The sequence below is a fragment of the Varroa jacobsoni genome, unplaced genomic scaffold (genome assembly GCF_002532875.2).
Source record: "Varroa jacobsoni isolate VJ856 unplaced genomic scaffold, vjacob_1.0 scaffold_914, whole genome shotgun sequence".
Taxonomy (NCBI): domain Eukaryota; kingdom Metazoa; phylum Arthropoda; class Arachnida; order Mesostigmata; family Varroidae; genus Varroa; species Varroa jacobsoni.
The window spans coordinates 70,593-97,851 of NW_019213816.1; the positions used below are offsets into that span (position 1 = coordinate 70,593).

At 38.2% G+C, this 27,259-nt stretch overlaps 1 protein-coding gene across 7 annotated transcripts in view; it reads left to right on the plus strand.

Moving 5' to 3' along the window:
• The window catches only part of Spn (protein phosphatase 1 regulatory subunit spinophilin), a 60,547-nt gene that overhangs the window by 14,999 nt on the left and 18,289 nt on the right, over positions 1 to 27,259 (plus strand). For 4 of the 7 annotated variants that reach the window (XR_002683159.2, XR_002683160.2, XM_022841218.2 and 1 more), the window contains exons 1-4: positions 8,576 to 9,507; positions 22,869 to 23,234; positions 23,621 to 23,939; positions 25,528 to 25,744. Coding sequence is in view for 5 of the 7 variants with exons in the window: in XM_022841218.2 (XP_022696953.1) it covers positions 9,061 to 9,507; positions 22,869 to 23,234; positions 23,621 to 23,939; positions 25,528 to 25,744 (1,349 nt within the window). In the remaining 2 variants the exon portion in view is untranslated. Of the gene's footprint in view, positions 1 to 8,575; positions 9,508 to 22,868; positions 23,235 to 23,620; positions 23,940 to 25,527; positions 25,745 to 27,259 lie in introns of those variants that run through there. The other 3 variants (XM_022841212.2, XM_022841211.2, XM_022841214.2) reach the window with 2 other exon arrangements.

The following is a 27,259-nucleotide window of genomic DNA, read 5'->3' on the forward strand; positions in this document are numbered from 1 at the left end:
TACGAAGAATGTTTCAATAGTTTGTTTTGGCAGAAATTCTGAGAGAAAGGGATGCCTCAACCCTCACAACTATCTTCTCAATAATTTTTGTTTTTGGCGTTGTTCATGTACCTAAAAAAAGTTTTTCCAACCCTCATGGCCTTATAGAAGCACAAAGTAAATGGAAGAGAGAGTTAATGATACACAATAGCACAAATGATATTCTTGTCAGAAACGTGGTAAAACTGTTTCTTTTCTATCACAGGAAAATCAAAAGAAATATAGTATTCAGTTCCAGATAATATATAAAACAGGTGCTATAGAGCGCATTTGATTGAAGTTGATTCCTTTTGGCGGTTTACATTCGAAAAGTGGGATCTTCTATGTTAAGGAATCTACATATATCGAAAACCGCTCCGCGCACGCTAATTTTGAAGGCAATGTAAACAAAACTCTAACTCCTAATGTAAATAATTAAACTATCCTTGATTCCCCTCATCTGGGGCTCTGATTTAGAAGTAAACTTATTTAAGAATCTAGATGAAGAGTGTACTGGTCTTGCTGACTAAGAGCATTTACTTGTCGGTCGGTGGGGGCGTACGAGTGTTCTTTCAAGTTGAATTTTCGTGACATTATAGTATGGTGATACATGACATTGCAGCAATGTTACGGCTAGAAAAAAGGACTCTACAAAGATACACTTCTTACCATATTTCGTAATATAGACATTTATCACTTCAAATAATAATTAACATTTAAATATGCATAAATATAAAGCTATGTCCGATTGCTTCAAAGCTCTTATGGCCCCTAAAATTCAGAGCAGAGTATTTGTATGAAGTATGTATGTCATTTACTGTTATTGTCTCATCTTGAATGCTTGTTTGTTTTGTTCTCTCATAGAATTACTATTACCAATGAAGCCTACCAAAATTCGACGAGCTATTAAGTCTTTCCCAATGCGGTGGGTAATTCGTCACGGCTTGCCAACTAAGTACTTGCTTTTCTTCCTACAAAACGTAAAGTAACGAGTTATTTTTCTACAAGTTTGAAAAAGCAGCACAAAAGACACTTACGCATTTAGGATCAATCTTGTTTTATATTGAGACCGTGTAAATTGTTCTTTGACGCTGTTCGTTCAAGTTACATGTTCTTAATTCGTTAACACTAAAGAAGCGGCAAGAAAAGAAACAAATTCAAATTCAGATGAATAGAACAAAAAAAACACTATTATTTACATCGCTTGCATTTGTTTTTATTAGTGCGAAGGTGGCATGCTCGGCCTGAAAAAACGGTTACACACAAACATTCTACGAGATTGACGTGTAGAAGGATGTCGAAAGCCAGACAAGAATTCCGAAAAGCAGTCATGTCAGAGATAGAACCTGTATACTTTAGTTGAATAATTCAATGAATCTAATTGACCTACGTGATCCTTTGTCGGGTAACACGAAGTTGACAAACAAATACACACATTTTTTAAACAAGTAATCTGTAAGATTTGCTCTCTGTTTAAACTGATTTAAAGGATTTTCTATTTTTTGATAATGTAATGTAACCAGTCCACAAATCTCTATCCAAAACTGTCAACACTAAGGTATTTTGCAAAAGCATGATCCACACCTAAAAACCGGAATATCTTTGTGTCGTGGGAGCAGCTATAACGGAGATCAATGACCGAGGACAACAGTATTGATTTTTCTGTTACCGGCATCGCTTGTTTTTTCATCGTCTTTGTTCCTCGGTTAAGCTCAGTTACAATTTTTGGATATTTTGGATATTGAGAGAGATAAAGATACATGTATGTCAAGTATGCGACACATTGGGCCTTCGAACATTGCGTTGTAAGCTATACAAAGATAAGGTAAGGATATTTGTTATTTTAACCGGCTAATAATTTATGAGACATTCTATATATGACATACGACAACAACGGGAGTTGAACAGGTAAGTTCGACAAAGGATTCTCATTATGTCCTATTCTCAGAAGTACGTATAGTTATACTATAATTAATAAGGACTTGTCATTTATAGTCTTAAGTATCCTAACCATAAGCTATCATCGGGAAAGAGCTAGATATTATATAGTACCAGCGGATTTGAGGTGCGGAGGAAACGATATACGTCGACTATTTGATAAGAGGGTTTTCTTTTACACTATCTCCCTATTGCGTCTGTTGATGTAAATATACGTTTTAATAGATTATCGGGGATGTAGGTGCCTTGTAGTCATAATGTAAAAAGCAAATGTTCAGCAGCTGACTGGATTGGCCATTAACCGACGCTTTCCTTTCGTTTTTAGCCCATTCTGTAAAAATCGTGTAGCTAAACGGTAGCATAACTAATTATATGTATATATCCGTTCGTTTTTTAAACTCCATAACAAAATTGCATATTGATCATTTGCCCTTTTTCGTGACTACAACCTGCATTTATGAGTCATCGTTGTCGTCCTGCGTATACCTCATTTTGATAAACGCAGCCGTTGTCTCTTTCAGCAGTGTTGAGCTTCTAACTGAAAGGATTAGAGCGAAAAAGGCAAGTCAAGTTAATCTAGTAAACTTACAACATAATCATCATCAGGTCAGCTGCACCCCCTCCTCCTTAATTCAGGAAATTTCGTTGCACGTTCATCGTTTACACGTGGAGGGATGGCACGTTCCGACAGAAACTTTCCTCAACAAAAACATCATCAGGATATACGACTGGTTAGATACGAGTGTTTTTTTTACCGACTGCGTTTTCCACAGTTGAAAGAGCTACTATTCGACAGAGTCAGCCATTGCTGAGAAATAAGGAACCAATAAGCTGATAGTAATCAGACAAGCAGCACCAGTTATTGACCACTGTCAAATCGGTTTCTGCCGTCTGGCTACTGTCACTAGCGTCGTCGTTGTCGGTGTTGTTTGTCATCATTTTCTCATGCCTTGCCGTTATTGTCTCGTCCCAGTTAGCGGGCTGGCTACCCGTCTACGAAGGCGGATGCAACGGGGGGGGGGGGAGATCAACCCCAGTCAATCGATGGATCAACGAATGATGGCCGCTACGGCCATTATGGCAACCATCGCTGCTAGAAGACGCACTGCGATGCTACCGAAAGTATGAAAATATGGAACGATGCTAGCAACGACAGCTGCAATGCGGTCACTAATAGCCATTGTTTAAACGTTTGAACAGATCCCAGCCGCCAGCTGGCAGCAGGAATCCCACTGCTGCCACTAATCACTCTCTGAGCTGAAAATAACAATAACAATGATAATACATTCAAACGTGCCAATCTCTTATTGCTACAGACGTGTTTACCCCGCACCCTATTGTTGTACTGAAATAATTTAAATGAAAGTATTGCTCTGTTCTATGTTGTAACCGCAATTGCAGTTGTAGTTGGTGGTCCTTACGCAGTTTAAACCGAGAGTTATTGGCTGCCACCATCACTTGTTGATAACTATTTTTTTTTTTGTTTAGCACCGGAACTGTTCATATGTGTAATCTACCGAACTGTTATAGAATCACGAAAAACTTCCGCTGAATAACGTATTACTTTGCGGCCCTAACAACAGCGCCACCGGTTGGTACTCAGCCATTGATACTGAGTGTCGTATAAGTTTTGCCTTACGTTGTGCCTTTTCATTTTTATAAAGCATAGGGCAACGTCAATTAAAGAAGATAACGGGGGAAGCGCGATGAGTCGAGAACACGCCTACATCCCAAGCAACCGTCTACAATAATAGGACAAGCATTCATTTCTTTGTTAAAAGTCAATAGTAGAAAATCGCCGTATCAGCAATGGCGTTAGCTCATTTAATGGTCGTGCTGCTGTAGTAATGGTCTGCCGCACTTTTGCCGTTGTTATTACGCAGAATAGCCATAGCGTTCGTCCCCGTATCAAAGAAAAAATTTGAAGTTGTTGTTATTGTCGTCGTCGACTACTTGATTCAATTATCGGAATAAACAGGTGACAGGAAGTAGGGGTTGGTGATCTGCGTGTGTAGGGTGCTGCTGGCCGGATATAACCGCTTTGCAGTATTTTAAGGAATTTTATTACTTTTGTGTAAGCAATGCTAGTAGAAGTGGACATGGACATTACATAGTAAATCTCTACGCTTTATTGTTGTTTCATGCTTGTTTCATGTTGCGTTTATGAAACTGAATGAATGAAATGAAGTATGAAAATAAATTATTTCAAACTAACACAAAACGTTTTCTTGAGGGCCAGGACGTTCCCAGTGCCTCACCTGGAATAAAAGCTAAAAGTGCTTTCCTATTGAACGGCCTTTGAACAAGGGGACGCTAAATGCTGGGTAGGAACCGAGCATCACACAGTTAGATATATTAATAGAAATTACGGTGACACGATATAACTATAGTAGGATGATAACGTTTTCTCTACACATACACAAATACACCCACTGTAGATGTTACTCTTATCACGACCACCGTTAAATTCGTAGCGAAAATCTAGTGTTTGTTTCGCATTAATAATACTAGTTTTCTTATACTGGAGGTGAACAAAGTAAACAAGTAGTCTTGTAAGTAAAAACCCACGGCAAAAAGGCTATATTTGCTTGGACCTTACGTTCTCGGTTTCTTCCTATTGTAATCATTATGTCAAAACGTGTACTGCTGCAAATCTGTGAAGTAATATGCAGGTGGGATGAATACGATTCAATGGGTGAATACAATTTACGATGATAGCCTATTTCAGCTATCGCATAAAAACGAAGCCATGTTCTTGTTAGGTTTTCCGTTCATTTTTGCGCATAGAACTGTTTGTGCGTTATGGTAAGTTACGGCAAGGGTACGCAGAACCATTTTTGATAAGTTTCATAATTGCGCTAAGTTGTTCAGTAAAATCCATTGGAGCGTATACAATAATATGTAGCAAGGTAAGCGTAAAAAAAAACTCCATGTCTTTCTTCGAAATAAATATCAAGATGCTTATTACGTCCTGTTCAATCCCTCTGAGCTGTGCTACTGCACAGGGCGCTGGGATGAAAATACGCTTTTCGGAAGAGATCGTTTTTCTCTTGAACTTTTTTTTTGTGAACTTACTTAGTAACATTTTGCGAGTCGAAACACGGTAGTTTCAATATTTCCTAGAGGATTAAAGAAAGCTATTAATGTATAGGAAATAGTGCTACGGATATGTTGTATATGATCGTTAGCCTACATTGGGAATCGTATTGTGAAACTTTGCGGTAATTTGCTAAACTTATCAGTCCTAAGTTTTTCACACTTAATTCAGACAACGAGACTTAACATTTAATAATATTTAACTGTGAATTGCTTTTCTAGACACATAGACCGTACCACCACCAGCTTCACCTATGTATAATTTGCTGTCTCTTTGTATTGTTATTATTGTACATATCAAGTCTAAAGGTTTGATGGCAAAACCTTGTGCTAACTAGTATAGCTGAAGGGTCGCCTTGCCAACGACACATATGTGTATAGTTAAGTAAGGAAAATTGTAACATCAAATCTAACCGCAGCTGTACAATAAGAATGGCAAAAATACATTCCCATATGTTTATTTTTTATCTGGTGTTAATGACACCTAAAGGTTTCGACTGTGCATCAGTCGTGGAGGTGCTTCCCAATCCGATCGACTTGGACCTTCCTTTGGTGAAGTTTGTCGTATTTGGGTATACACATAATATTAAAGCTATCCTCAAGTACTCAACTACTGTTATAGAAATTATGCTGCAATAAAACCTGATCTGAACCTGGATTGGCTGGAAGATTCTCTTCATCAACTGCGACAGTGATAATGGCAAGTAATTCGTCTCCCCGTTGACAAAGACGTCTCATACAATCGATAAACAAAGTCGCTGATTAACAAACATATCTTAGCTGCATCCATCTACAGAAAAAGAAAGCGTGTGATCGACATAAGATCGCCTGCCTACAGAAAGAAATTAATAAAGCGATCAGAAGTGCGAGACCCAAAAAGGGATTCAGAGTTAAAAGAATAACTGTGTGAGATCCACTAAATTTGAATAGGAACCCACACAGTGCACTACTAACAGGTAATTGCGGAAAAATTTCAACTACTTAGCGCCTTCTCAAATTCTCTACTTCTTCCTGAAGGTCCCATCCAAGTTGCCAGCTCCATAGAGATACACTAAGCCTCTAGTGAATGAAAATATGAGACTAAAATGGTGAAGACAGATTTTCGTTCTACTCATTTAGAAGGCTTAACCTAATCTTAATTTGTGTGACCCTCTCACGAAATTTAAGCGTTATATGGAAACTGCTTGAATGTGAGACATATTCCGAACCACTATTGCGTGCCGGCTACACAAAAGATATTAAGCCTACCAGGACAAGACCAGTTTTACTGACTGTACTAGCATGTAAGCTGCTAAAAGACATTGCCTATGCATACAAGGGTACTAGTGAGCAAGAATTGATATCCGATACTCGATTCCTACACAAACCGGGACGAAACACCGATCTGCCTTTATTCAAATGAATAGAGTTCATCAACATGCCCCTGTGTTTCGATGTCGTATACTTCGCCCTCAAGTGAGCGCTCGAACGAGTCATTCATTCCAAGTTTCTCGAGATGCTTCTTTAATTCGGTGTTGATAATCGCCCGATGGAATGAATTCAAACTTTCTAGGCGACTGTAGTTTCGCGGTAATTAATAGAATACTTCTAGAGTTGTCTAGAGCAGTCTTCAAGGTATAATCAACAAAGGACCTTTCATGTGTATAAATTCAATAATGCGCATATTATCCAATCAGTATTTGTAAAGCTAGACACGAACACAACAAACCAATACCATCAAGTGAAAAATGTATCATACCATGAAAATCTTAATTGTGTCTATTCAAATGGCGAACTTAACTTACAATTAGATTTAGGGGTTGCTACGATAGTTACTCTAAAATACAAAAAATAAGCGAGAATTTTCAAATTAATTAAAAAGACTCAGTTTTGTTTACCAGGATTTTGAACTACTTGACCTAAGAAAAGGAAGTTGGAATCGAAAGGCAAGAAAGTTCGCGCTGCGTTTCAATACCAGTATAAGAAAGAACTAAAGATCTTCGATAGGCTTAACGTCATTTATGTTCAAGCGTATCAACAAGCATCTCTTAAATTTAAAAACAGCAATGTTCTACACGATCGAGACGACTATCAGATCTCACACATTTCCAAAACTGATCATTGAAAAGCGTTGCGTAAATGAGGTATACCCATGGACAATGTGCCCTGTCAGCAATATTCGCAAGACAATGTATAAAAAGCGACAAGCCGCTTCTACGGGTATGGGTGTGATTGTAATGAAGCGCTTGAATATATGATGATTATATGAGACGACACCCAAAGGCTTTGACACGCCCAAGTCAAGCTATAACATTTACGACCAAACAGCTTACATAGATAATTCAGTTGCAGACCTGTCTGTCTGCTCGTAGCTATTCACACTTTAAAGCTTCCACAATCTCCTTCCCCCTTTATTTTGATCTGTTTTTCACAATTTGCTTTAATTTATGTTACTATATTAATATATTATTTTGCATTACTATAATTCATAATTACATGAGTAGGTAATAGAGAAGCCACTAGTAGAATTAGTTTTTTGAAATTAATGAAATATGTAGGTTGTTGTTATACACGTGTATGAAAAAAATGTCTACCCCACCCTATTGGCTGGCACGTCGATTAATAAGGATGCTATTTATATAGAATTATAGTAATATCATTTATATATAATTTTAACTACCTCTACTAACTTTAAATTCATTGCCATTTAAAATGTCTACTATTACAAGCGAATCCGGTGGACTTTGACGGTTAAATAATTTTCAAAGTACGGGGTGCCAGCAGACGAAACCTGGTTAATAAATACTCATATTTTACACAATTTTGTCAATAGAAGCCGGTTAAGTTTACTCCAATGTTGAAATAGATTTAGAGTAAGAACGTTTTTTAGTCTTGAAAATCGACACTCTATCATTAGGTTTTTGCTTCTTCAGAAGAGAGAAAATTCATCAAAGATTGATGAAAACATTAGGCAGAGAGGCCTTAGGCGATCCTCCTTCGAAGATGTAGGTCGTGATACGTGAATAGTGCAATACTTTCAGAAGTGAAGATTTGAACGCCGAAGAGCAGCGCGCAGGTAATCAGATGTCGCGTCCGAGAGACAACACGCATGGCCGAGCAGCCTTTACGCAAAAGGAAAGCCTGGAGCCGAAGGACTCTGTCTAGGTTTTACATGCAATATGAAAATGCGAAAACTAAGTAAAAAATGAGTCCCTCGTGAATGGACTCAGAAAGTCAGTTGGAAATACGTTTGGCGCATTTTTATGCAGTTTGTGAAACATGAATAAAAAGCTCACCTGGACCATATGGTCTCGAGAAATCAAGTTCAATGACAGTGTTGGCTAGGATAGTACGTAAGTCGATGGTAGTACCTACGGTGAACATTATAGGCAGCTGAAAATTAGACAGTGAATTCAGCCGGTATCTCGAGAGACTCGTAAAGCATTGGTACGGCGCTCGGAAGCATGCAGTTCCGTTACTCGATGGCAACGTCAAACCTCATCGCCATGATTCAACTATTTTTTAAATTAAGCAAAAAAATATATCCAACCTTGGCTTCAATCCGCTAGTTTCTCCAATCCAAGTCCGTGTGATTATGGGGCTTTCTGCACTTTAAAAAGGGCAACCGGTAGGCGAACATATCCATCATGGACTTATTTTAAGAAACTAAGACAGAGGAAGTATCGATGGAAAGATTAACAGTAGGTGTATAGCTGCCCAAAAGCTACTAGAGCGCTGGAATATGTGTGGGAAAACCAAAGGAGAGAACCTCTGATTTTGTTGACTAGTTTAAAAGTCCGCTAGATTTACTCGTAAAAGCCTAATATTAAGCGAAAGCCGGTCTTCTGTTTCGAACTTTCATCACATGGATGGACAGTCATGACTCATCGTTTTAGCTTTTGCACATCTATATTTACAATTGGAGTATGATCTTTATTATGTATTCTATGTTTATCAGGTATATTATTGCAATACCTTCTAATAAGAAATCGATTATTTCTGTTTTTCATATTGATTGTTCCGCTTAGCATGGCCGATGTTCGATCTTCGATAGTGGCTGCATCCAGATCGCGAACCGGCTGGATTCAACATCAGCAGCAGCAGCAGCAGCAGCAGACTTCTTCCCCAGCCACGGCTCCAGCACTGGAAGCAGGCGGTCCAGATATTCCGGGCAGTGGTTTAGTAGTATCTGACAAGGAGATTGTCTTACATTCGGCAGCAGTTATCGTCGTTACTGCTGCGGGCAGTAATAACCCCAGCCAAGGATCACTGGACAGCCAAACAGCAAATACAGTTTCAAATCCTCGGCCCAATTCCGCGCCCAGTTGTACGACGACGTCACCGAAACAGCTTATACAGTCAACATCAGTTCAGCTTAACGGAAGTTCGTGTAGCACCGGCGCAACAATGGTCCATCCCCCGCCCAAAAAGCTAGGCTCGAAAGTTAGCTCCATCGCTAGTTTATTTCAGCAACAGGTATGCATAACATCAATACTATACGCCTAGCCAATAAATGATAGCTAAGCTCTTGTTGGCCAACCGACCGACCAACCGTCCGTCAGTCATTTTTACCTGAAGCTATTGGTAGTGAAGAATGAAAATGTCCTCTTTTAGCATTGTACTAACTACTGGAACAGCTGAAGGCAGTTATGGCTACAAAAGCGATACGAGAGATAGTCTCAAATATAACCTCAAAATAAAGCTCATTTTTCAGAGATTATTATCTTTTAATAGGCTTGTTTGATCGTCGTAGTGCTCCTGAATATATGTCCTGAACTCGTAGTCTCAAATATAAGCTCAAAATAAAGCTCATTTTTCAGAGATTATTATCTTTTAATAGGCTTGTTTGATCCTCGTAGTGCTCCTGAATATATGTCCTGAACTCGAGACTTGCTGACCAAACATAACACGCGCCCTATTTAAAAGTGTTGAGGTTTTGCAAATAAAGATAAATTATAGTTTAAGAAACGTATCTGTTTCTGGCTATAGTTGACAACGGTAGTCACTCGAAGGAGCTGTGTCGTTGGTAGCCAAGAGAGATGAGACAACTCACTAAATCTGAGGATTAGATGAACGATGTTTTTTGTAGGGGCCTAAGATGGCCGCTGCACGATGGAATCAAGCAGGGGCAAGTACAAGATATTTTACTAAACGAAAATGGAAACCGGTCGGGCGGATAAACAAGCTTTAAAAAGGAAAACCGTTGTGGAGTGTTTGCTTACAAAGATTCTGTCTACTTAGAGCAATGCGTCATACAAACAACTGACAAAAAATTGACTTAATTCGATTAGATTGATTATAACATGGTCCTTTGTTATATATATATATATATATATATATATATATATTTTTTTTTTTTTTTTTTTTTTTTTTTTTTTTTTGCGTGTTTCAGCGAAGTTTCAATGGAATAAGTGTCATACGTGTTGAAAGCCCAACGCTAACATAAGGTTTCGTTTAGTCTTTTTGCTATGAATATAAAGACTATTTTTCAAAATAGCGTGCAGGTTGCAGCAGATGTTTTACTAAGTAAATCATGTTTAATTAAGACAGTGAAATTTTGTGATCGATTTACTTCAAAGACGGATTTAACTCGCACATTACTGAATGCATCCCGCACCCGAGGGATCGAGATTGAAGCTTTTAACGGGGTCTTCGCGAGTGAGTTACATTGAAGAGTTAATCTAAGATAAAGATATAATTCGTCGCTATTCGGACATGGTTGCCAAAAAAAAACTATTTAAGTACAGAATGCACCCAAAGGATCAATGCGGTTGCTGCCAGTATTGACGACGACAGCTGTAGTTGTCTCAAGGATAAATACAACTGAGTGAACCCGTCTATAGACAGATATCCAGAAAAAAAAACACAACGCATTCAATTTTTCGTTCTACGTCAGCTGGTACTATAAAATTTCAATAAGAAGCATATAATCCATGTCACTTCCATTATTCAGTGGCTACTAGATTATTTATTTGCTTTACAGAAACCAACGTCTTTTTACGAAAGACACATTCTCTGTCTGACTGTTCGTTAAATGGCCCAATCATCGTCTTTTGAATAGACTATTGAAATGCCTAATTTTTTACGTAATTGGCTGAAAGTAATATTCTAATCGGTTTTGGACGGATATTCAAGAATACGTTTAGAATCTAGTGGACGAGAGGCCCGCGGTAACGTCCTTAAAAAAAAAGATGTATTGATTAAGACATCCGCTTAAGGGTACATAAGTCAATAATGTATTCACACTTTTTTAATCGCAGTGCTATAAAAAAAAAAAAAAGAAAGAAAAAAGGTCATCTAGGTATGCTCTTAAGTTATATCAATAACACCATTTTCGATCAAATGTGAACTTACCAAGAGAATTCTTAGTAGGCTTGTTCGTGAAGAAATAGTCCGGTCGGTCAGTCAAATTAGCCATTTGGTATGTTAATACAGTTGTTACAGAACGAAACATTAGTTAAATATGTCAGATAAGTTAGAATCTAAGGTAGCCAGGTAGCCACTTTAATTATTTCAACGCTGTTTGTACAGGGCTGGCATCGCTATCTGCGTGATTCTGGACAACACTTCCTTTAAAAGCACGTTGTTGACATAAAAAAAAAATTTAGTTCGAGGATATGAAAATACATTGTTCATTAAATATGACATGTCCTAAACGAGCTAAAAAATGACAAAAGTGCCACTGTCTGAAAGCCAATTGTTCTTATACATAGCCTATAGATAGATCATAATGGCCTCACGGTCCTTGATCATCAACATTTAGCAACTGTTTCGAGGAGGGAAATAATTGTATGGTGTTGAATATTTCTAACATAAGCAGTGCCAGCTGCTGCTAATCACGGTATCTTTCATCGAGGGTAAGCTTAAAAAATATGCCACTATCCAAGAACCGGTTGTATTTCGTTGTGTTTCTGGGAATCGGTTTGACCATGCACCGCGAAAGTTCGTACTCGCCTGCCATTGGTAATTCAGATATCGTTAACTCGTCTTGTGTGAAACGATTAACGTATCGCAAAGCCGTGTCATCTATGTTAGAGAAGTGGACACTATGTGTACTATGCACATTTCTATGAAACATGGATCGAATATTCAACGTGAAAAACCCTGACGATTTTTTACGAAATATGAGGCGGGTTGAGGTGCTTGTTTGATACGATATACTTTGTTCATAAAGTTGCTTGCATAATAAAGAAGACCTTGAAACCATTTTAGGAGTGATGCGTTCTCCGCTGATGTGATTCTCTCCTTTAGCTAAATTTGTCTAAAAACGCGTTCGTGCAGGATATTTTTCGGTAATTCATACATAGGCGTTACTTGGTAAGTGGCAATCGCAATGCCCATTTGTGAAAAATCGAAATTTTATCCATTTAGTGCTAACTTAGCTGATCCAGCTATAAAATCGAACTGATAATGCGAGTATAATATTGCACGTAGGACCTGAATAATTAATCAATCAGCAACAACTGCATTGTTAATTAAGTAAAGAAAAACATTTAACAAACGTGAATATTTCCGTAAAACGTGAGCGTTACGTCCGCCACAGCCGTTAAGCACTGCCTGATAATACCTGTATTACTGCTACAGACATTGTTTGCATTGTCTGTCTTTTCCTTTATCCTATTCGTCAATACAAGGCCTCAAGTAATGTCGATATATATACCTGTAGTCAACAAGGCGTTATTAACACAATACCGTCTTTTTCATAACTCAGTTCATATTGAAAAGCTATCTGAAACGCAGATGTGGATGACAGACAGAGCTGGATGCTTCAAAGTCACAGGAAACGGATTATTATTGGTAAATAATAACTTGTTTTCACTTTCTTCATTTCAATACATATCTGTATGAATGTACATATACATATAAACTTTTCTATTCTTAAAGTGTTGTACACCGACATTGCATTTGAAAAGTAAGAAGTCTGCGGTGGACTCGGAATACAATGTCCCATCGTCTAGTAGATATATGCACACATGGATATGCCCTTCTGGTAAAAAATACTTTTTTTCCCTATTTTATTGTCCAGCTCGTAATTGGTTTTATTGAAATTTTTAAATACGTCACTATGAACTTATTAAACGCTTAGTGATTTTTCCTCGTGTTTTTTATAGGCTTATGTTTCATAATAGAAAACGCATTATGAACTATCTCACGACATTTAAAACCGACCAAGTATTTACTCAACCTAGATTTGTTTAAACACCAACAGCCTTATAATGATAAATATAGCAAGCAACGAAACTGTGGCTTTTTTTCTGGACGAAGATTTTACGTTATGGTTGCACCAGTGATCTGTTTGTGTGTCAGTCTCTGCGGTTTGCAAGTTTTCGCAGATTTCTTACCTCTTACGTTTACAGGTTACCTTGTTTGCCGTATCGGTAGCCCTTAAGGGAAGAAGTATCATATTTAGCAGTGATATAGGGACACCTGGGATGACTATAGAAAACCTATGTGTTGCTGGTGAAGTGCTTCAAATAAAAATATCCGGAGTTGATTTTTTATTTCAAGCGCCTAGAAAGCTCATTTTCTCTCTGTGACAAGTATTTACATATGTTTGCATAGAATATATGAAGAACATCACGGGGCAGCGATTAATGAAAGTAAATGATATACTTCGTTGGTCCACATAAAATTTGTAAAAGTTTACGTTTATACGCACGAGCATAGTAAGTACCATTGGACGTTTTCATTAGAGCATTTATTTAAACAATTATTCCTAACTACACGGAAATGTATTTCAAAGAAACAAGTTAACTTGGGCCGTACAGTGTACACTGGATCTATATTTCCACATAATGGATCGTCAAAGGGGTCATAAATTTATGAGTCTGTCACCGTAAATGAATATTCCTTTGTAGTAAATGAAAGATTTTACGACGTCAATAGAAAAGGACAATAGCCATTGATGATATAATGTCGCTGCTTTGTGACCTGCATCAAGGTACTTTGCTCATGTTTCCATTGAAGTGCCATAAAGTTTGTTGCTACTTTCCCACGTTGTGATAAAGCGTGCATTGACTTAAATATATATATATATATATATATATATATAAATCCATTCCATTACATTGATTGCACATGGACCATCGATTGTGTGTATAGCGTTTGACAAGAAACGCGCCGCGCAAAAAATCTCCTTTAGATGGGTAGTTTGTTTGCAAGCAGATCCTTCTGCTTTTGTAACTTCTGCTACACAGACTCAACGGTTTCATTCTGTTCACTGTCACTACCACCACTCCACTGATTTGCAATATGAGAAAGTTGTAAGGTGCTTTAATAATAAGCGAAAACAGTTCTATTTCATTTTTATGGTACGATAGCAATATTTTGTAAAAACAATAAAACATAATACAGTTCCATTTTCGAGAACTGGAGAATGGGAATTGGTGCTGAATTTTTGGAATCTATTATACAGCTTAATAGTTTTCTATAATGGGGTCTAGAAATTATTGCGATGCCATAGGCGAGCATCAGGCTAACGAAAATCGACCTAAATCGTATGTCTTATACCAGCAGCAATAGTACAGAAAGTTGTTCACTCAACAGGAACGCGCTATATTGAATATATATATTGCCACTAGCAGTTTATATGAGTCCTGTTTTTTTTTATTCTTATATATTTAAGTCAAATTTAAGTTAGTCTATAATCTTTTGTTAATGTGTCGGTGAACAGGGTAAATCGCTTCTCCATAACGCACAAGCTTTCGTCTTTGGTCGACCGGGCTGTCCATTGCCGTATTGTTATTACACCCATCCGATTAACCCTTTGTCTTTTGACATGGTCGCGGAGTCCTAGATCTGTCCCGCTGTGGCTCGACTGCATTATTTATTGTGAATCTTTTTCTTAAATATCGCCGTGGAAATGTTGTTTACATTTATATGTTTATCTTTATTTACGCTGTTTATATTTACGTATTGTGAAAAATCGATTTGTGCGTAGGAAAATATCAACAGATAATTTCGAAATAGAAAAAAATAGCGCAAAACATCTCTTTGACGATCTTATCAAACGGCAGCTATCGATTGCAATCTTCCGACATCAACGGAAGCCTTTCTGTACTAGCTAATTAAGATTATCATTTGTTGATTTTTCCCAACAGTCCCAAATTTTCCCTAATTTTTTGCTGTTTCATTTTAATCGTCATAATAGTGTTTACCAGTTTTAAAGCCGTGGGTGCTTATTCACCTCAGTATGTCAAAAGTGACCACTTCTAAAGCTTGTTTAGTAAAAAAAAGCGGGCGTAGCTTTCTAGATGTAATCTTTGTGGGCGCTGTGTGCGCACGTGGGTACATAATTTCCGGGCTATCACCGCTAGCCAAAATGCAGATAGAAACAGCGCATTTAACTGATGGTGATGGCTTTTGTTGTAGACGGAAGTACGTTAGAAATTTTAAAATTTGAACACTGCGTTCATCACTCGGGCCGAAATCCACTTATGAACGTGGGAAATTCTCAAGTCAGTCGAAAATTCAGCTCGAAAATATGACATGACTGTACTTTCGATTCAAATCATGATATATCACTGTCGTGTATCGATTCATTGACGATAGTGTAGCCTGAAGATAATCAGTTGATAACTTATAGATAGCACTTGAATGCGTGCAGGTACACTGAGGCTAGACAAAGGACATTTTGTCTATGACTATATTACCATGCATGTTTTTTTCTGGAACAGTATTTTGCAAAGCAGACAAAAGCATACCACACAGATTATTGAAATTTGTTGCTCGTCGTTGTAGTGTAAATTATATAAACAATATTTCTGTCAAACACAGCAGCAGATAAATTAAATAGTTACCTTCAAACACGGTGTCTACTGACGTCATGTTTTGATTTTTTTTGCAAGTACCGAGTAAACCGTTAATATATTTTGATGATCATTGCTGGTGGGTATAACCTTGGCGAAACTTATTGACAGATACTAACTTACACTTTCTGACAGTCGCTTGATCATGGGACAGGATAAACTTCATGGATGGTACTTTTGCAACATTTAAGGTTTTTTTCTACTGTGAGAACGACACATGTTATAATCACGTAGTAATGGTCAAGGTACGAAAAGTGTTTTTTTGTGGACAAAATGGTGTCCCGATATGCATACGTTGATGTGCATTTACCTATACAGCTATGATTATTCAGCTATCTACCGCCAGCTTTGTCTTCCGAGTGCCTGACCGGTTGATACACAAAAACATTAAAAAACAAATCACCGAAGAAGGTCAATATACAACCTATCCCAAGCCAAACATATATATCTTAAATCTATGCGTTGTAAGTAAACGTCGCTAATGTGTGTCTTTCTTTAGCAATGGATGATGAGCATGCCGTTGCCTGGTCGAGTTATTCTTCACTATGTATGCTTTTTTAGGAAAAATAAGAGTTCTGGGTAGCTAGCAAATAATCATTACTATAATGCGAACATCATGGTGGTGTCAATAGTGATGAATCTATAGTGCTGCTTACCATGTATTATTTACTTTACTATTATATATACTTTATTATGGATTTTAATAGTGTGCGTAATCTGTTGCCAATGATTTAGGTAACGACCTATGGCTCAGAAAAGGATATAAATAAATTACTTTATTCCTGAATGAAATCATTGATTCTACTCTCATGAATTTACATTCATCCAAGACCTTTGGTAGGATAATCGGAGACCTTGCAAAACCTTCATATTCCTCTAAAAGTTGTTCTGATCACGATGTTAAGTGAGGGGCCAAAGCTAGCAATTTTTTTTTTGTCTTTTATTGTCCTTCAAAATCATTTGTCATTAGTTCCATTTTAAATTCGTTAAATCGAGGATCCCTTAATAATGGATGGGTTAATATTCCGCTAAAGCGCAGATATCATAAAAAAAGATATCGTAAACCTCAAATCACGTGCGTATCTTCATAATGTGTTACATATTTTATTTATTCGCTCTTTGCTGAAAGCATATTACACACATGACGCCATTAAATGGTCAACTAATTCTTGGCTAAATACGCTGAAAGAACCCATCACGAGTGTGGTTTGTTCTTCTACGTTCGATGAGCGGCGTTCCTGGTTGGAACTAAGCGTCGTATTCATAATAAGCATCCATTTGCGGATATTTTAGATCGCTCTCTGTGCTTATTCTTCCTTATGAGGCACACACACCTGTTGCCAAGAATGTCACATTGTGGATACATGAGAAATTGGAGAAGGTTCGATTCGATAACTGTGGAAGATGTACCGGGGGGACGCGCAAGTTCCACGTCAATATGACCGATATCACAAAGAAGGACAGAAGAACCAGGCGCAATTTTGAGAGTCCTCAGAGCTGTCGCAGTACCTGCATTGTCGTCTATCATTCATAGTATCGAAGCAGACAAAGTGTAAGATCTTTGACTATCAGAAAAATGTCAGGACTAACGAGCAGAATATAATCTTTAAAGTCAATGTAACTACGAAAGAAGAAACCTACTTGAGTATAAACAACATGAAATTAACATATTTTGCTCTAGTTTTTTTCCTGTGGAAATGTAGAAACGACAGATAAGCTTTAGCTTGTATTTAAAAAAAATTAAGAATTCTCTTTTTGAAAATTATTTCGTTTGTTTAGCGGCGGTCGAATTATATGAGGGGTATAGATGTGGGTTAAATCTGACACAACTGGCCTTCCGATCGCGGTTCTGCAAAAATCATACGTCTCCTATTTGATGGAGTGGTATTATTGCCAATTTAGAAGAGTAAATGATGCTATTCATAGGCGTTGGCGACTTTTTGTTTATTTTATTCAAGAAGATATTACATTTTTACAAAAAAAATAAAACGACGGGCACGCGCAGGGACGGGGATTAGTATGGGCAGCGGCGGCGCTCGCCGCGCCGCCGCCGCCACCGCTGCTGCTGTGATCTCCGTTGTTGCTATTTTATGCGTTTACGATGCTGATGATAATAACGCTAACATTATGAAGGCAAAAGGTGTAAAACTTTTTTTATTACATATTACTGTCAACTTGTCACTCGACCGGCAAACGGGGATAGACGGAAACGCAGCTGCTACTATTACGAGTTCGTCACATGTTACTGGCGATGTGATTACCGGCCAAGAGCCCAGAGGTAGGCGTCAATCCACTTTCAAGGCAAGCGCTTGCTCGAATCTCATCGAATATTATTATAGTATATGTATACTTAAGTATATGACGATTGTTACAGAGAAATAACTGTTATGTAGAGTATGTCAGCTGGTGCTATTGCCTCTGATAACTGATTGGCCAGCCGCAGTACGGGTTTTAACAGCAGCGGTAACTGGATATAGGAGTAACAAGCAGGCGAACAAATAGCTGTGAAGTTACCCGTAAATATGTTGCTATTTTATTAATTCACTAACAGTCATTTTGGCTGGTTCCTGTTTAGTTGATTGTCGACATTTCGTATCCAGATCTACTTCATAGCCGCTTCATTTAGGTAGACAATTCCAGTCTAAACCAGACGTGCAAGTGGAGTCTGGAAAGCAAAAACACCTGCATTCGTACGAGGCTCATTTAGCCCATCTGTATCTAATTGCGGCAGCAACGGTAGCTATTCAGCTGTTGGGTGAGCGAAAGTGTATTCAATGATTGAATATCAGTTTGTAACAAAAAAATACGGATTCGAACGATTAGGTCAACATACGCATATAGTCCTCCATACAATTTTGCTAAACAACTAATCTCGGCAAAATTGATTTGTTTTGTACAGACGACAAGAGAGAGCTAAAACGTAACGGCTACTTTTAATGCGTTTATCGACTAATTGCATTTTGTTACCAAAATTTCAACGGGGATCAACGACGTTTACCAAGGCTTCTCATAGGCATCGCTTTGACAGAAAGAAAAACCATGGACATTCCGGTAGTGAATGTACGTTAGTGAACACGTTCTGTCAGTGCCTATATATCAATATTATATACATATGCGTCTTTTGCCACATTACACATTATATGATATTACCATCACTATTGAAAATCGGGATCTTTCTATTGATTTGTCCCCCATAGAAATTTTGCACATAACGGTGGCTTTGGCCCAAATTTTTGTGGGCTGCTAAAGTTTCGCTCGGAGGTATACTGGGTAATATTTTACCAATTGACTGAATATAGATTTTCACGGTATTGCAACGGGTGTGTTTCTTTATTTCCTGCCAATTCATTGTCGCTTAACGTCAATCGAGTGCTGCGATGGTTTGTTTCTCTTGCGGAGCGTTACATTCCGAGTAAAGCGAGCATGGTTTGTGGATGTTAGTGTTTGTAACTCGGCAAAAACCTAAGTCTATTCAGTACATCTGGCGCGTACATTGCGACATAATTATATAATTATTGTTATTAATATTATTATTAAGTGGTTGCTTCGTGTCTTTTGAGCCCCGTCGCAACAGTCGGACCGTATCAGCACTGCTTCACAGTAACGCGTCCTGCATAGAGATATTAGCGCGTTTTCAGCAAGAAAACGAGAAAAATTACCTGCGCATGACTGTATGACAACTTGATATTCGCTCCTGTTGACATCATCATTGTTTGTCTTTTTAAATATCATCCGCTAGTTTTATGACCATCTATGGCGTTTTGCCTTTGATCGCTTCTAGCATGCTGTCTTTCTTATATCGAGTGGTCACCTTAATTAAGAAACGTGTGTCTGCGCGTATGTACGCACGTATGTGTGTGTGTGTGCGTGTTTATATCTACGATAAAAGAATGAATGTTTATTAAACATTAAATAGTCAGCGACAGACCGATATTCTATGGGGGTAACACCAAGTATTTATAGTGACAACAAGAATCAAACTCCCAATATGTTCGGCACGTGAAAAACACTAATAATTTTCATAAAAAAACAGTAGTGACCACGGTATATTCAAGATATATCTGCCACATTCCAATTATTCTATAATGTTTATTTTCGTTTTTTTTATTTTTTTCTCATAACTGCTCTTCCTTACTGGTCATTGTTCATTACCATTATCCATCGAGTTGCTAAAGGCCAATGGTGCGGATTCGGAATCTTAAAATCCGGAACACAGAACATCTTGAATTGATGCATCTTGTATTTGCACACTTGAAGATAAAGCTCGCTATGGTTATCAGTACCACTAATTAGAAAAGCGTCGGAACGTTACACACCAACGAAAAATGCACAAATGGGGAATGTATGGGGATATGATGCACGGTCAGCTTTTCGTATCTACATACTTGAAATCGTCTTTTGAGGCTTGGTCATTCTAAAAGTCATGAAAGATCTCATAGGGAAAAAATCGAAGGAAGTACGCTGCAGCTTCGTCGGTTTTATTTAGGCAAAGAATACCGCTGGAATCGAAATGGGACAATGACGATTATACGAATACTTATCTCCGAGCCTAATAACTACATGAGTAATGGAGTTAGATTGTAGACCATAGCGTTTTTAATGACAAAACCATTTTTTATAGCTGCCGTTGTGCTATTGAAACTATTTCTATCGGATAGATGGGACGCTTATGGGTAACTGTGGATTTACTTACTGCCTCAGAGACGGAGGCGTCTATTTTGGCTGACCTTTGGAAATCAATCTCAGATGCACCATCAATTGTCTAGCCCCAGTAAACTCTATTATAGGCCACATCAGTAATGAGACAGTGGAATATAAGTGGGATGTTTTGTAAAGGAGCTATGCAGCAAACATTGATTTTCGGAGTGACCTGATTATACAATTGGCTGGTTCTAGGAGGCTACATTCGAGCTTCTAGTATATTTTATTGACGTTCGAAATGACTTTTGAAAGCAAATAGATATAGTAACACATTATAAAGATGTTTCATTGAATGTTACAGTTAGTCAGACACAAATGATTTATGGTTTTCATGTAAAACTGTTGTTACCGGAATGCATGATCATCTGTGTTTATCAGGTTGAATGCGCTTGATGTGGAAACGTATTGCAAAATATTTATTTTAACGTTCTATATATATTTTTATGATAGGTGAAAACATAGAACACAGCATAGATTTGCTAGATATTTAAATATATTTTTCTGTAAGATGGTGATAGTCACCATATACCATAAAACTTTGGTAATCGAATTCGGTGAACTTTTATTACTTCTTCGACAGGCAATATTAAAAAACTACTGCGTCTGCAACACAATATTAGCGGTAGGGGAAGGTCAAGGCGATTGGTTCAAGTTACTTTCGAAGTCTGGGCTTTAGTTGAAGTTGCTCGAGGGTACAGATACCGTACTTTCTGGCCGGCTTCCTGCCGTGCCGCCCACGTACCTTAATTGCTTATATAAATGAGTATATGTGTATATCGTTAAGCTAACCTGCTATCTGTTATACCTAAGTAAATGGAGCTTTCCACTTATGCAAAAAGATGGAGCCGACGTCTTTAAGCTATCGGTATTAGCTGGACGATAAAATGGATTTTCATGAAGAGTCTACATAGAAATAGAGCCGATATCAGCAACTTGCCTATGCTTTGTTGGTCACATTTTAATTTATGGGAAGTACTAAACGTTTTATTCATCATTCTGTATTTTCTCTGGTCTTTAAAACATTTCGATTTAACTCGAATCGTATGAATTTGTTTGTTCGTGACACCTCTTAGCATGGATATTTATATTGATTTTATGTGGAGTAAACCTAAACTGGGGTAGGAAAGGAGCGTAATTACTAGCCAGCTGCTCTAGAACGAAAAATCAAACCACTTTTTGCCAGTAGCTCAGATGGTAGCAGTGAATTTCATTTAATAGAAGAACAATCGTTCAACTCATACATATAAGTACGATACCACGTTTTTTTTGACTTACGGGGAGGAAGATATGCATGTTGAGGGAATTGACGTTTTACACCACTTTTTCTTATGGTTATGTCAAGTGCTGGTCCGAGGCTGAATCAGAGAGGATGCTTTCCAACCGATAAATGCTAAAGTGGACCACTGAGGCTCCCTTAATGCCTCTCAGCCCCTATCGTATCGGATATCGCGTCTACTGCTGAAATTTGGTTCTAATCGGAGGAGGAGGAGGAGGAGGAGGAGGAGGAGGAGGCGGGGAGAGGGGAGGGTACTTGATGAGTACGAAGTACTTAAGCAATTAGAAATGGATGTTCGTTCGGGTCACCCCACAGTGTACAGCATTCAGTAGCCTGTACCCTGTAATCTGAACCTTTGCTCCATATAAATACTGGACGCTAGAGCACAACTATTGTACGTAATGGCGTTGTGTTAATCAGTTGTTATTAGTGAACTGTGATTAATGGCGCCTGCACAGAAGAGTCATTAGGCAGCTATGCCCATTTTCAATAGACGGACCGTAGAAGTTGTAGCTTGTGTCAGACCAACTGGGCAATCAGCGACAACAGTCTCCTGAAAGCTGTAATGGAATAGCGACGTATTTGCCTTTTAGTGAGTGAGCGAATGATAAATCCGAGCAATAAAAGATGTTTTGTCTCGTCGAAGTAAATAATGCTAAGTTATGTTTCATAAAAATGCAGTTTTTTTTTTTTTTTTTTTTACTATCTACGCTTATCTTGGTGTAAATCTATTTCTATCTATCGATAAGAACTCCAAGGGGTGGCAACCAAAGTATAATATAGCGGTCTCGCTGCATAATGGTTTTACTGCTTACTAGATATAGAAAGAAGAAACTAAATATGATTTTTAAGTTGGATGGCTTTACCAATGCGCCGATACTCGGTTACTGTTATAAGTTTCCAAGGTACACTATTTCGAAAAAAATTATCCACATATGACACAGCTTTTGCTGTATTAGATGGTAATTCGATAGTTTTCTGTTTCGAACTTTAAAATGTTAAATCTGAATTGGGTAGCGCGTTTGACATTCTCATTTCTTCTGTCTTTGCAGGGCCAAGCTAGCCAATCGTTGTCGCCGGAGAAGTCCCGACCTTCGGTCCGTAGCAGTAGTAGCAGCGAGAAGGTCCTGGAGCACTCGCTAGCAGCCTGTGGCAGTCCCCTAAATCTACAAAATCGTATAATTCCAAGCCCCAAAGGTTCTGGGGCCTCAGATGAGGTGACGCCCCCAAGGAGTTATGGCCGTGGTTCGCATCAGGCTGGCGGTACTCCTGCAGCACTGCCTGGCAAACTTTCCATGACGTCCCTCAACGGCTATGCGCTATCTACCAGCGGGAGTGGGGGAGGAGGGATTAGCGCTCAGGCCAATGGAGGCGGCAGTCCTCTCCATAGGAGCGACAGCCACGTCTCGAGGTTCCAGGTACCTAGATGTTCATCAACCACTCATTGACTAGCTATAATATGTAACACTAATATCATAAGCCCTGTACTTACGTATAAACAATTTTAGAACCGTCCAATGATGGTACCATCACAAAGTGCCAATTAATTGTAAATGTCCACCACTTTTTATTGGTAAAACATTAATTAACGAGAGCGGACTGGTTCGCGATTTTTATCACGAGGAATAATTAGCATCCGTAACTATCTATCCGCAACTTTGAAGGCGAACAATACGTACAGTCTAGCTTTGAAAAGCTCTCTGCTGCAAGAGGACCAAAGAACATCTATATACTACTAGACGTTGTTGTTTTCATTGTGCAAAACACATGACTATTTTATCATTTGTTTCTGCTGGATGCACAGGATGCTCGAGCAATGTTTGCTAAATTAGAAAGCGAACAGAAGCGATCGTCGCCACTGTCCCTCGATCGTTCATTTTCGGCCTCCAGCTCAAGGCCGACGTCCGGCAGGACAACTCCCGAAGATTTTCTGGAACGCCAGACCCTGCGGGATTCTCTAGTGCTCCAGAAGTCACAGTCGGAGGATAAAAACACAGGCGGGACGCGATCCGGCCCCTGCTCAGCAAGCTCGGGAGGGAGGGGGGGTAAACCTCCTCTCCCAACAAAGCCCAAAAGCCTTCAACAACAGCTACAACATGTAGCCTCAGACAGTAGTTGCAACAGTAAGTAATGTATATATAATTTTATATCAGTATGCGAATATTCTTCATTTTGCGCTACGTATACTCATATATACAGGGAACAACACTTAAATGATGACCACCGTTAGCCGTTTATCGTAACGGGTATGCGCTCCAGCTAGCTGTAGACAAAAGTCATTTGTTCCCACAAGTAAACAGGAAATCTGTTATGGGAGACAACAGAGAGCCGTTTCTAGAGTATAAGCGAAGATCTTATTGGACCAGGACTAAAATTTTATTCCCAAGTCGATGATCTACCTTATTGTCGGTGTTCAGGCAACTTTTGAAAAATATTAAAAAAAAAAACACTATGACCCAAATAAAAAATCATATCAACTGATTTAAATTTAACGAGCCTAAATAATAATCGAAATTGCTTAAAAAGCCATGTTTCACAAACAGTTTTTGTCAAAAAGAATATCAGTTGTCAATTAGGTCGTCTACGTAAACTTCACCAATTAGACTTTTAATGACTTTTTTCACTTTCTTAACCCCTTGACCATTTTTTTTGCGCATTTGTGGACGTCTGGCCTGCTATCAGGTCAACTATAATTTCGTTACAATTTCTACGTAGTGTATTTAAGCGGCACGTCACCGATTGAACGCTTCCTAATATGGCTTGACGTATGAACACTATTGAAAATTTATATGCAGGTGAATTAAGGAACATTTTTAAAACGACTAGTCAATGGCCTGGGTCCTGAATTACGGCTGTAATTGGCATGAATAACGGTTATATCGATTAAACATAACCGTTAGAAACAACCCTTCCAGCGGGACATATTTTCATTACAGCCTTAGAAACAAAGCGTAAAAAATAGACCTAAATCAGATAAAATAGTAAGCCGTAATCGACTTTAAAAGTCAACACACTGTAATATTAGCCTTACGAAGAGCTATTTGGAAGACCATGTTATAATAAATGACTAGTAATAAAATAATAGTAAATAATAATAATTATAATAAAAAGGACATTTATGGAGGCGTCCCTCACCTTAGCAAACTGATAGATCAAATTTGACGTTGTGGTCGCTCTCATTTAAAGACCTCCTGCTGACCTCACGAATCAATGTACGTTATCCTTAAAATGGCCACTTACTTATATTAAATGACCCGAGCAAATGTACTTTACTTTCATCTAACAAAAGCGTTATTGGTGATAGATCTCGATCTGGCTACAAGTTTGAAAAGATCATTCAGGTCATAAAAATTGAAATACGCCAGTATATCGATTGCACCAGCCCGTAGCATCTTCGGTGCAACTACGAACGTACCGTTTCGCTGAGTAAGGCAAGAGCAAAATTAATTTAGTCTCGTAAATATCTAAGAATTTCATTGAGCACCGCCCTTTGATCTTTATTTTGGAGCCCTGAATCCTGTATAGCCCCAAAATGCCCGAAGGCAATTTGACGTGAGAGCTATTCGTTCCTCTGCTCGGTTTAGCCTTGCATATTGTTGCACAATCACAGGTTTCTCTGACATTCATAATAAATAAAATGTATTTTATTTTCCTACCGTTTTGGTTACCGACCATTTATTTACTGACACTTTTGACATTTTATTATTTCAGCCCCACAGTTATACTCGCGCTTACAACAGATGCAGAGCGTTGCTCAGCAGAATGGAGCTTTACACGCCGATGGCAATCGGAGGCCACAAGAATCTTGTCATTACCAGGAGGGTGTGAGTCACTCAGAACTGGGCAGGACATCGTTTAATGCCCAGGACAGCAGGACAGCTACAGATATAGCAAATCGCCGAAACAATGTGCATCAGCTGGACGATAGGTAAGTGGGGTTGGCAAGTGTCAGGATCGTGACAAAACTCTATGTAAAATTAATCAAAGCTTTTAACAATAACTTTTTTAAGAATAAATCATCAAATGAATCTCGCTGCGAACAGAAACGGAAAAATATATCAATATGTTCATAAAATACTTTTTTATTATTTGAGCCAAATAGGCTTACCACAATGAATTCTGCTTTTGGATAATGCAAATTGAGCACATCTACGGCGTCGGCTCATATAGTTCAAAGAATGATACGTTACGTCAACAGAATCATCAATTATTTTGTAATAACAATAATGACATGTGGTACAATGAGTGCATTCAAAAGTACAATATGTCAGTTTCATCCAGTTAATTTCGTAAGTTAGACTTTCAGACTACCTAGTTGTTGACCTAAGTTCGATTGTAAAGTTCACATCGATGGCCTCCGATTGTCCATATATTCTCTAAACTCTATGTCTAATAACCGCTAGTGCCGCTAGCTATAACCCTTAAGACAACCATGTACTATAACTTAGCGTAATAAGTATAAAAAACTTCGCTGGCTTTCAGTCTTGGGATCGAAGAAAAATGGAATGCTTATTTGCTGTTTCTTTATTGTCCAATAAGAGTTCGGTGACATACAAATATATATAAATTCTTTTTTTCTATTTGCAAAAATATATATATATTATACAGCTAAGTATATCTTCCGTTTTGCACCGAACTTCTGTTGAACGACAAAGAGGCCAAAGCAAAATTTTCAAAGGCAAAATGAAAGCACGCTTTTCTTAGAAATCATTATTACAGGAGAAGTTTGAGGGTGGTTATATGGACCAGGGCAAATAACGTTATGCGGGCCACGAACAGACCCACAACCGAATTGTATCGATGCTAATTTTACGAAGAAATTAAGTTGATTCGGAGCATAACTTGGCTAGCACAAATGCGGATGTAAATCATAATTAAGGCCATGCAGTAATTGTTGTCAACAACAATGTTTTAGATGTAGTTGCTTTTAAAACAATTGTTAAGGCTGTTAATACGATGGCATCGTTTGAACAGGACTATTGATATTGCACCATGCTACAAAAGGATCATGGTCATAGATCAGAATTCACCGTAGGTATTTCGCTATACCGGAGTCGTGCGTAACTACGATAGGTAGACGGGGTTCCTTATTTTCAAGTTGGCTTCAAACAAAGGCTCTCAAACAGCGAATGTGCCAATACCTGGGTTATTCAAAAGCCGACTCTACACCGCAAAGCAAAATGTCATATCGACCCACAGTAGACAGATTATTATTACCTTTGACCTACCTGACTTGGCAGTGAAAGACTAAAAAGACAAAATATTTTTGCACTAGGTGTGTTAGATATCAGACTTTTCTGTAGTAAATCATCAGCAGTTTACGTAGCCGTTTCCCAGGGCGATGTATATTCATTAAATAATTGTATTATTTATATCTATATATATATATATATATATATACATGAAAGGCCAAATGTTACTGACCGATCGATGCTGTCAGGCT